The 10485-nt window shown below is 45.1% G+C and overlaps 1 protein-coding gene across 1 annotated transcript; it reads right to left on the reverse strand.

Annotated features, from left to right (window-relative positions):
• Nucleotides 1-743: 743 nt before the first annotated feature.
• On the reverse strand, nt 744-8524 carry LOC148120857 (schlafen family member 2-like). Its single transcript, XM_087910201.1, has 2 exons — nt 8298-8524; nt 744-2145 (listed from the first exon to the last, which is right to left on the reverse strand). The coding sequence occupies exons 1-2, from the start codon at nt 8345-8347 to the stop codon at nt 1065-1067; spliced, it is 1131 nt and encodes a 376-aa protein (XP_087766327.1). The 5' UTR covers nt 8348-8524; the 3' UTR covers nt 744-1064.
• Nucleotides 8525-10485: the final 1961 nt, after the last annotated feature.

Raw genomic sequence — 10485 nt, forward strand, 5'->3', positions numbered from 1 at the left:
ACCGTGTAGGAACCTGGAGGGAGGAGCCTATGCAGAAGTTGGGCTCTCTTACATCAATCACTAGTTTAGGAAATGTCCTATACTGCTCTCCTGGGTAGTAGAGTCTAAAAGCTAGCTCTGCCCCTTACTAGCTGTGACACCCAGGTGAGCTGGCCCTACTACTCACAGGGGCAGTGTGGAGAGCTGATCTGGGTTGCACGGGTGTAGAAGTGGGCTGGTTAACCTATTCAGTTGCCACCCAGGCCAAGACCCAGAGTTTTGAGTTGGCTCATCCCAGCATCTAACCTATTCATAAACTGCTGGAACATGGGAAGGGGCTGGTACTGTAGAAGCATAGCTGCAGGATCTCCATGACACAGGACAACAATTGGATATCAGAAAAGGGTCCAGGGGAGCGTCCAATATTGATAGTGTGACAGAGGCCAGAATCCTAGAACCAGACCAACAACTTATTGTGAAAAACATTTTCAAGTAAAGATGTTTGTGAAAAAGGGTATACTGTGGACACACAGTGACACAGCACAGCTTCCATGGCGAGATTATTGTTTTCATCTTTATTTAGGCTTCTTTTTTCTTTTGCAAGGGATGATGAAAAGGCAAACGATGCTTATGAAGGGATGGGGAGGTGAGTAGAATTGGGGTGCAATTCACAAAAAATCAAATAAAAGTCAAACAAAAGAAAAGGAAAGAAAGAAAAGAAAAGAGAATGGAAGAAAGGAAGGAAGGAAAGAAGAAAGAAAGAAAAAAGGAAAGGAAGGAGGGAAGGAAGGAAGGGAGAAGCAAATGGCTGTAGGCTTGGCTGAAGCCTGATCTTATGAAGGCATTTTCTTCTGTCAATTGAAGTCCAGCAGGGAATAGTTGGTTGGTAGTAGACGTCTGCTGGGGAGTCATCTCCAGTTACACAGCTTCAGGGACTTGCAGGCTTGGCCCTCTTGTAGCCATGAAGTCCTTCAGCTGTGACAGGCCCAAAGAATGCCATTGGTAAAGACTCCAAGTGTTTCTTGAGAGCCTCAGCTAAAACATGACCAGTGGGCATGCGTGAAGTCACCAGTGGCTCCAGAGCCTTACTTGCCATCCATTAGACTCTTGACCCATTCCTCTGAGGTAAACCTCTTCACACCCTTGTCTTCCACGTGCCAGGACTCAGGCTCTGCAGCGAACACAGCACAGCAGAATCTCTCCACTCTGAGTGCACACACATATGAGCACACAGCTCCCTGTCTGAGGACTGGGATGAATTTGCATGTGTACTGTATCTTCTTCTGCTCCTCACAGAAGTGAGTGACAGGCAGCTGTCTGATGCACTTCTCTATTTCACTCTCTAGAAAAACAAGTGTTCTCTTCTCTGCTTCAAAACCAATTATTTGCCGATTGTTTCCATCCAGACCAATGAACAAATATCCCCCGTCAGTGTTTGCAAACGCGGACACAGTTCGAGGGATGAGCTCTTTGACGCATTTTCGCAGCTGTTTCACAGAAAGCAATGTAACTTCAACATAGGTGGATCTGGTGAAGGGGAAGTCTTCCTGGTGCCGAAATTGTGTCTTGTTAAAAACCGCAGCAGCCAGGTCCTCCAGGTCGCTCTCTTCTTCTACTCCAGGGCAGGCTCTGCTTGCAGGCAGCTCTGGTCTGACACAGGATCTCCCTCCCACCTCCTCCAGGTCTTGGAGGAACTCGAGAGCAGCAGCAGCATTCACTTCAATCGAAGATGAAACGTTTCTAATGTACAAATTGGTTCTCAGGGTGCCAATCGGCAGCCCGAAGACATCCAGACTCCATGGTTTCACGAAGATATTAAAGTAGCCTCCATGCTCCATGAAGTCCAGATGCCTCCCCACAAACGGCAGACATTTACAAAGAGCGGCTTCCAAATCCTGTCCCAATCCATTCCTGGGGAGGCTAAAATTTTCATTTTCAATTTTAGCCCTGATCACTCCACCTCCAGAGTTCAGGAGGGCACACACAGCTCGAGAGATGGTTTCATTCTCCTGTTTTCTGAGGGGTTGGTTCTTCATTTCCTTTCTATTCTTCTCTCCAAGTGTGATTGCTTTCACCTTTAGAACCAGCTTAGCATAGTCTGTTTCCAGATCAATGGTGATGGCCATGTCCCCAGCAGCGTTTGCATTTTCAACCTGAATTTCTTTCCTGTAAAACAGACAGAGCCTTTAGAATGAGACCTAACAGGAGACAACAAATTCTGTACTGTGAAGCCAACAGCACCATCCTTGACTACATATTTTTCACAGCGCTGGTCACTTTTCAGGAGGAGAAATGGGTATTTTATTTTATTTTATTTTATTTTCAGCTTTTGCATTCATTGGCTGAGCTTATTTGCCTACTGAGTTTTCAGATGTGGCGTTACAAGTATAGTTAAGCCCTTTGCATTTTCAATTCTAATTTAATTTTCACTTATCTCTTTTCCAGTCCTAAATATTGTCTTCAGTCTTCTCTAAGTAAGCCCTTATTGGAATCTGTGTGGTTCTTGCCTTTTGTGTAACAAAGGCTTTAGTTACACATTTTTTTTTTTAGACTTATTTATTTTATGCCTACTTGTGTTTTTTCTGAAATTATGTCTGGGGACCATGTGCATGCAGTAGCCCTGAGGCCAGAAGAGGGCACCGGATCCCTTGGAACTGGAGTTTCAGGTGGTTGTAAGCTCCATATGGGTGCTGGGTATTGAATTCTGGTGTTCTGGAAGAGCAGCCAGAGTTCCTCACCACTGAGCCCTCTCTCCATCCCAGCTTTCAAAGTTTTGTGATTAGTATCCATTCTGTCCATTTTGCAATTAGGCTATTTGTTTATCTTTGACTAAGTTTATTATCTCCTTGGGTATTAACCCTTTATCAGACTGTGTGTTGTAAACCTTTTCTCCCTCTGTGGATTGTCTGCTATGTTTTGCAGAAATATTACAGTTTGATAAAATCTCAGATCAACATTGGTAAATTTTTTTTATTGTGCTTTAGGAAACATCTGCATTGATTTTCTCTCTGTTCCTGTGACAAATATCCGGACCAAAGTAACTTTGGGATAGAGCTGGTTTATTGCAAATAATTCCACATCACCACCCACCACTGAGGGATGTCAGAGCAGGAACTTGAAGGAGGCCTGCTTGCTGTTCCACACAACATTACCTTGACTGAAGAACTCACTTCACAGTCTAGGAAATATACCAGGAATCATGTGGGTGGAGCTGACCGGCTAGCTTTCTTATGTTGTTGTAGTCTCCCTGCCTAGGGAATGGGGCTGCCTAAAGTGGTCTGGGCCCTCCTACATCAATTATCAACACAATCTTACACACGTGCCCACAGTCAATCAGATATTGATGATCCTTCAGTTGATATATGTAGAATGAACGGCGGGCCGCTTCCCACCGCCTGCCCGGCTAGCTTTACCCGAAATAATTACACGGAAACCGTATTCTTTTAAACACTGCCTGGCCCATTATCTGTAGCCTCTTATTGGCTAACTCTTACATATTGATCTAACCCATTTCTAATAATCGTTGTAGCACCACGAAGTGGGGGCTTACCAGGAGGATTCTAACCTGTGGCTGTCTCGGAGATGAGAGTCATGGCGACTGACTGCCTCTGCTTTCTTTCTCCCACAATTCTGTTCTGTCTACTCCACCCACCTAAGGGCTGGCCTATCAAAAAGGCTAAGGCAGTTTCTTTATTAACCAGTGAAAGAAACACATAGACAGTTAACCCTCCTCCATCAGATGTACTTTTCCCAGATAATTCTAGGTTCTGTCCAGTTGACAGTAGAACCACTCAAGGCAACATCCAATGACCTTTACCAAAACCAATGTCATAGAACTTTTCTTCTAAGCCTTCTTTTAGTAGTTTTTCAATTTCTTACATTTTTTATGGTCTTACATTGATATGATTAATTCATTTTGTATTCTGCTTATGTTATGTGTTATTTCTAGAAGGCCGCAACCACATTCTCCACCATAGATGGCGCTGCACCGCCAGGTGAGCTAGAAAGCTCACACATCTTGGCCTATGCCGCCTCGGTCTGTGTGTCGGCTCCCGCCACACTCCCCCACCAACACAGCCGCAGAGGACTGGGCTGGCCTCGCAGGGAAGGCGGGGGGGGGGGGGGCGCCTGGGAGTGGAGCCGCCACTTCCTGGCCTGGGACACGGGGATCTGCACAGCGAGCAGGCCCACACAACACTTGGATAGCGGGCGGGCTCTGGAGCCCGAGGCCACCGTACCGGCAAGGAATACGGGAGCCAATAAATCTTAAACCTTATATCAACAAACAGGGCCTGGGTTTTTCCTAGGCGCCACTGGGACAGCACGGCCTATATCATAAAAAACAAAGACCCTCAATCAGTTATCGACCACAGTGGCTACAGCCCTAGATCAGCAGGTTACCATAGATATATCTATTAGAGGTAAAATAATGGTTCTTAATCAAATAATTGACCTAATACAAGAACAGGTGGATAGCTTATGATAGCTTGCCCAATTGGGCTGTAAATGGAAAACTCCAGCCTTATATATGACCAATGTACCATATGAGAACTTTATAAAAATGGCTAACTTGTCCCGAGAATTGTCTTTGTATCTTGCAGGAGAATTTTGATGATTTGCTGTCCTCCTTGAGACGGTCCATCATGACAATCAACTCCACGCGAATGGACATAAGCTTGGCCAAAGAATTCCAGTCCTGGATCGTGTCCTTCATCCCCTACTTCAAAGAATGGATGGGGGTGGAAATGTTTTGGAACGGTCCTGCTATGAAATAGTGTTTCTCCTCTGGATGGTCTGCTGACTCAAATCCCAAAGTCTTAGGGACAAAATGGTTTTTGCTCAGCGCTGGCTGCCCTAGAACAGGGAGCCTCTATTGTTATATGGTTATCTTGTTAAAGCAATAAGGTTTAAGCCAACCAGCTCCTGCACCCCTAGGACAATGGTCCATTGCACAGGGTGGAATGCTTGGCTTAGCTAGCCCTAAAGGTTATGGAGCTAAAAAGCAGCACACAGAGAATGGCCCTCTCTGAGAGATAAGTCGCTCTGCATAAGGGTTTCCTGCCATATGTTCCCTTTCCCAAAAAATTGGCAGAGGACAGGCCGGATAGGTTCCAGATGTCATGAGCCTAGGGACAGATTCCATGTAAGCCCATTTTAATGTTTTCATTTTGGAAAGTACGACCTCTATCTTTACCTTTTGAGGGAGTTGCCTTTCTGCTAAGAAGTAAAATTAGGGGGAGATGTAGAAGGCCGCAACCACACTCTCCACCATAGATGGCGCTGCACCGCCAGGTGAGCTAGAAAGCTCACACATGTTGGTATTTTTCCACTACTCCCAAGGTATCACCTGGGACTAGGAGCAGCGGACCAATACAAGAGTGACACGTCCAAAGCAGGGTCTGTTTCCTATATAAGGGATGGGTTCCATCATATCTGGGTCTCCGCCATGTGGCTTATGCTCTAGCTCCCAAGAGGATTAAAGCCTTTCTACAAAAGTATCCTATGTGTACCGCATGGTTCTTGCTGGCGAGACGATAGCGCGGGACAGTTATTCCTCTGGTCTCTGGTCCCTTTAAGGGACAAGCCACACCCACTCCCAGTGACCCCTGACCTCTCCCCGCCATCTTGGATCACACATTCTTTTCTATCTTCTCTCTTGGGATGTGCACACGTGTCTCTCTGTATCTCTGTCTCTGTCTCTCTTTATCCTTTAAGTAATAAATGTTCAGCTTTATGTCTATTTACTATATCTTGTAAGCCTTTCATCCACCGCCTGCTCTCCCACTCGTTTGGATGACTCTCCCAGCACCGCTCTGGCAGCCTCTGCCTGGCTTGTGGTTGCTCTATGAGCCTGCTGCCCAGGGATCTTGGGCAGGCCGCTCGGGGGGCACGCCAGCAATTTTTTTTAAGGAATATTACCTGCTTTTTATTATAAAAAGGATCTGGGAATGTTATTCCTTTTGATCTCTGGTCCCTTTAAGGGGCAAGTCACGCCCACTCCCAGCGACTTTTGACCTCTCTTCACCATCTTGGCCTCTTTCTGTTTCCTCTCTTGGCGTGTGCACATGTGTTTTCTGTCCTTTCTCCCTTTTTCTGTTTCTGTCTTTCTCTCTTTGAAGTAATAAATGTTCAGGTTTATGTTCATATTATTATGTGCTGTGGGAAAAGTTCCAATCTCATTTTCTGCAAGTGTACATCACCTCAAGTGTCTGAATGACTTCATCTACTGTCTAGGGTCTTGGCTCTCTCAGAAGGAGTTCCTGACCATTTGTTGTCTACTTTTGCATGGGCCATAATTTCCTGATTTTCATAAGCCTCGTGAGCTTTGGGTGAAAATGGGTCAGCAAGGAAAGAAACTAGCACTTCTAATCTTCCAGGGCACCTCCATACCTGGCCAGGTCCCCATCCTCTGCCTCAGCATGAAGTTACATTAAGGTCTCTGACCAGGGAGGTGACTCTGTAGATAAAGGGCTTGTTTTGCAAGCTTGAGGACCTGAGTTTGGATTGCCAGCACCCACACAGAAAGCTGAGATTGACTGCCTGTGTCTAACATCCCAGTGTTGGCAGACAAAGAGGGGCACCCCTGGGTCTAGTTAACCAGGTAGTTCCTTCTCAAATTATAGCACTGTCTCTGGGGGAAATTCTCTCAGAAGGGAACTTGGGGTTCAGGGTGTCTAGTCAGCTATGTTTGGAAAGAAAGAGAATGGTATTCAGATACCTTACTCTGTCACAATTGAATGTTAGTAATAAAATCACAGAAAGAGGGAACAGGTGTGACTGAGGCGCCCAAAGGTGAGCACATTTTCCCTAACACCTTGTAAAGTTCTTCATCTCTACCCAAAAGGCTGCAAGGAGCCTAGCATGGTACTGACCCTGTGAGGCTGATGTGGGCTCTGTGAGCTTGAGACATGGAGAAAATGAACAGTGAGCATTCAGCCTGGGCTACACACCCAGACCCTGTCTGCCTCCTTCCCCTCTAAAATACTACAGCAAAACAACAACCTTCATAAACAGGAACTAAAGCAGCCTGTACTGCTGAGAAGGGAGCAGTTTCGTTTCTGAAAAGGGAGAAGTTTCATTTCTGAGAAGGGAGCAGTTTCGTTTCTGAAAAGGGAGAAATTTCGTTTCTGCCCAGTCAGTAGTCGTGACTCCACCCTGTTCTTTGCACTGCTGAGCAGCCAGTTCCTCATTCCTTCCCAGCCCCTCCTGTCCAGCGTCTCCTTGTCAGGCCCAGTCCTAAGCCAGCACCCATGGTTCGCTCTCCATATGGAAAGGAGACAGAGTCTCATCTCACACCCAAGTCCCAAAGCACAATTCTCACATCCCCAGGAAATTTGGACCTCAAGGGGGAGACAGTACAGTCATATTTAAAGGTGTTGTGGGTTAGCCTGGGGCACTGACCATCGCACTCCTAAACCTGTGACTATGGTAAATTTTCAATGGTTCAAAATTCACTTCTTTTCGGCATGTATCTGGGACTCAATCCTTCAGAAAGACACAGGTCAGGTGAACCACAAATCCAGGCGTGTAAATTCATTAACCTCCCGGGAGCTTTAGCTGTGGTTTACAAATCAGATTCTCCAACCCTAAATCCACTCCCAAATTGTGTTGTGCACTGGAGAAAGTTCCCTGAGACTTTGACTTGGGATTTAAGGTGTCTTGTTAGCTGTCTTCAGCGGGGAAGAGTGTGGCATTCTGATGCCAGCACTGCAGACTGGCAGGAAAACCCCCTGGGACAGGAGCAGGAGCTGCCTCTGGAGAACAGTGAGCCCTGGAGCCCTCTTTGGGCTCCTCTAAGGTGCTCTGCCTTTGGTTTAGGAGAGCAGTGAAAGCTTCTCTGGCTCTATTATACTTCCTTCTTTCTTCATCTAGAATGCAGTTCTTGCCTTCCTGCCGGACATAGTTACCCAACTCCCCACAGGGTCAGATCTCCAAGAGAACAAGGAAGGCTCCAGAGGCTCTGGAGACCACCCACACCCTCTGCTGTCTGCCTCACTAGTTCTGGCTCACACACAGCAGAGCCTGAGATTAAACCCTCCCTCCACCCTAAGCAGACAAAGGCCTTTTCCTCACCCACAGCTCACCCAAGTCCTCCACAGCCTGTACTTTGTCAAAATGAGCTATGAAATCTCCAAAAGCCAATAGTCCAAGTAGGAACAGAAACAAACAAGGGTCCCCTGATAGACAATAATTGTACTGACGACCCCCATAAGATCCCACAGCCACTAGACTGTACCTGGGCTGAAAGGGAGAAATGGAAAGGGCATAACCCCTTTAGGGTTGGGGCTTGAGTAGGCTCTAATGAAGTGGTCACTTACCTATGAGTTCTGGGGTTGCCTAGCTGAATTGTTTGAAGTCTGGGGCTCATATCTTCTTCCAGTCAGCCTCCTGGTGTGATGAGGCAGTCTACAGTCATCTGAGGAAGACCCTCCCCACTGTGAGGTCTTCCAGGGTGGGCTATGTCACTTGGCCAGTCCCAGGTACAGCTCCGGTTGTGTCCCCACCTCCAAGCCTAACCTAGTCCTTTGTTTTTTGATCTCCCTGATCTTTGAAAAGCTTGCTGCTGCCTCACTTCTGGTGTCATACTGGAAATTTGAGAATTGCTTGTAGTTAACCATACCACCCTCTCTGTGTCAAACTGTCACTGTTTGCTGATGATATGATAGTTTACATAAGCGACCCCAAAAATTTTACCAAGGAACTTCTACAACTCATAAGTGTAATGAGCAGTAATGTGGCAGGATACAAGATTAACTCAAAAATATCAGTAGCCCTCCAGTCGAAAAATGATAAAAAGCTGAGAAAGAAATCAGAGAGTCAACACCCTTCACAATAGCCACAAATAGCACAAAATATCTCAGAGTAACTCTAACCAAAGAAGTGGAAGACATGTATGACAAGAACTTTAAATCTTTGAAGAAAGAAATTGAAGAAGACACCAGAAAGTTGAAAGATCTCTGATACTCTTGGGTAGGCAGAATTAACATAGTATAAATGGCAATCTTACCAAAAGAAATCTACAGATTCAATGCATTGCCCACCAAAATCCTAGCAAAATTCTTCACAGACCTCGAGAGAACAGTACTCAACTTCATATGGAAAAGCAAAAAACCCAGGATAGCGAAAACAATCCTGTACAATAAAAGAACTTCTGGAGGCATCACAATCCCTGACTTCAAACTCTACTACAGAGCTACAGTACTGAAAACAGCCTGGTATTGGTATAAGAACAGACAGGAGGACCAATGGAATCGAATCAAAGACCTGGATATTAATCCACACACCTTCAAACACCTGATTTTTGACAAAGAAGCAAAAAAAAAAACAAATAAAAAAAGAAAGCATATATAACAAATGATGCTGGCATAACTGGATATCAACATGTAGAAGAATGAAAATAGATCCATATCTATCATCATGCACAAAACTCAAGTCCAAATTGATCAAAGACCTCAACATAAAGCCAGCCACACTGAATCTCATAGAAGAGAAAGTGGGAAGTACACTTGAACACATTGGCACAGGGAACCACTTCCTAAATATTACCCCAGTAGCACAGACACTGAGATAAACAATTACTAAATAGGACCTCCTGAAACGGAGAACCTTCTGTAAAGCAAAGGATATGGTCAACAAGACAAAATGACAGTCTACAGAATGGGAAAAGATCTTCACCAACCCCACATCAGACAGAGGTCTGATCTCCAAAATATACAAAGAACTCAAGAAATTGGCCATCAAAAGGACAAATAATCCAATTAAAAAAAAAGTACAGACCTAAATAGAGAACCCTCAGCAGAGGAATCTAAAATGGTTACAAGCCACTTAAGGAAATGTTCAACATCCTTAGTCAGCAGAGAAATGCAATCAAAACAACTCTGAGATTTCATCTTATATCTGTAAGAATGGCCAAGATCAAAAACACTGATGACAACTTATGCTGGAGAGGTTGTGGGGAAAGGGAACACTTCTGCATTGCTGGTGGGAATGCAAGCTGGTACAACCCCTTTGAATGTCACTGTGGCGATTTCTCAGAAAATTAGGAAACAACCTTCCTCAAGACCCAGTAATACCACTTTTGGGTATATATCCAAAGGATGCTCAACTGTGCCACAAGGACGTGTGCTCAACTATGCTCATAGCAGCATTGTTTGTCATAGCAGAACCTGGAAACAACCTAAATGCCGCTCAACCAAAGAATGAATAAGGAAAATGTGGTACATTTACACAATTGAGTACTACACAGCAGAAAAAATGACATAATGAATTTTGCAGGCAAATGGATGGAGCTAGAAAGCATCACTTTGAGTGAGGTAACCAGACCCAGAAAGCCAAGTATCACCTGTAGTCATTCATAAGTGGTTTTTAAACATAAAGCAAAGAAATTCAGCCTACAAATCCCAATGAGGACTCTAAGAGAGACATACATAGATCTAATCTACATGGGAAGTAGTAAAAGACAAGATGTCCCGAGTAAATAATTGGGAGCATGGGGACATTGTGGGA

Source organism: Myodes glareolus, chromosome 9 (genome assembly GCF_982192425.1).
Source record: "Myodes glareolus chromosome 9, mMyoGla1.1, whole genome shotgun sequence".
Taxonomy (NCBI): domain Eukaryota; kingdom Metazoa; phylum Chordata; class Mammalia; order Rodentia; family Cricetidae; genus Myodes; species Myodes glareolus.

What these genes read in the sequence shown, in the direction of transcription:
- LOC148120857 (XM_087910201.1), bottom strand. Translation starts at nt 8,347, where the DNA reads ATGAGCCCCAGACTTCAAACAATTCAGCTAGGCAACCCCAGAACTCAT. An exon ending in GGCAACCCCAGAACTCATAG is followed by an intron (nt 2,146 to 8,297) that starts GTAAGTGACCAC and finishes TCTGTTTTACAG; the next exon opens with GAAAGAAATTCAGGTTGAAA.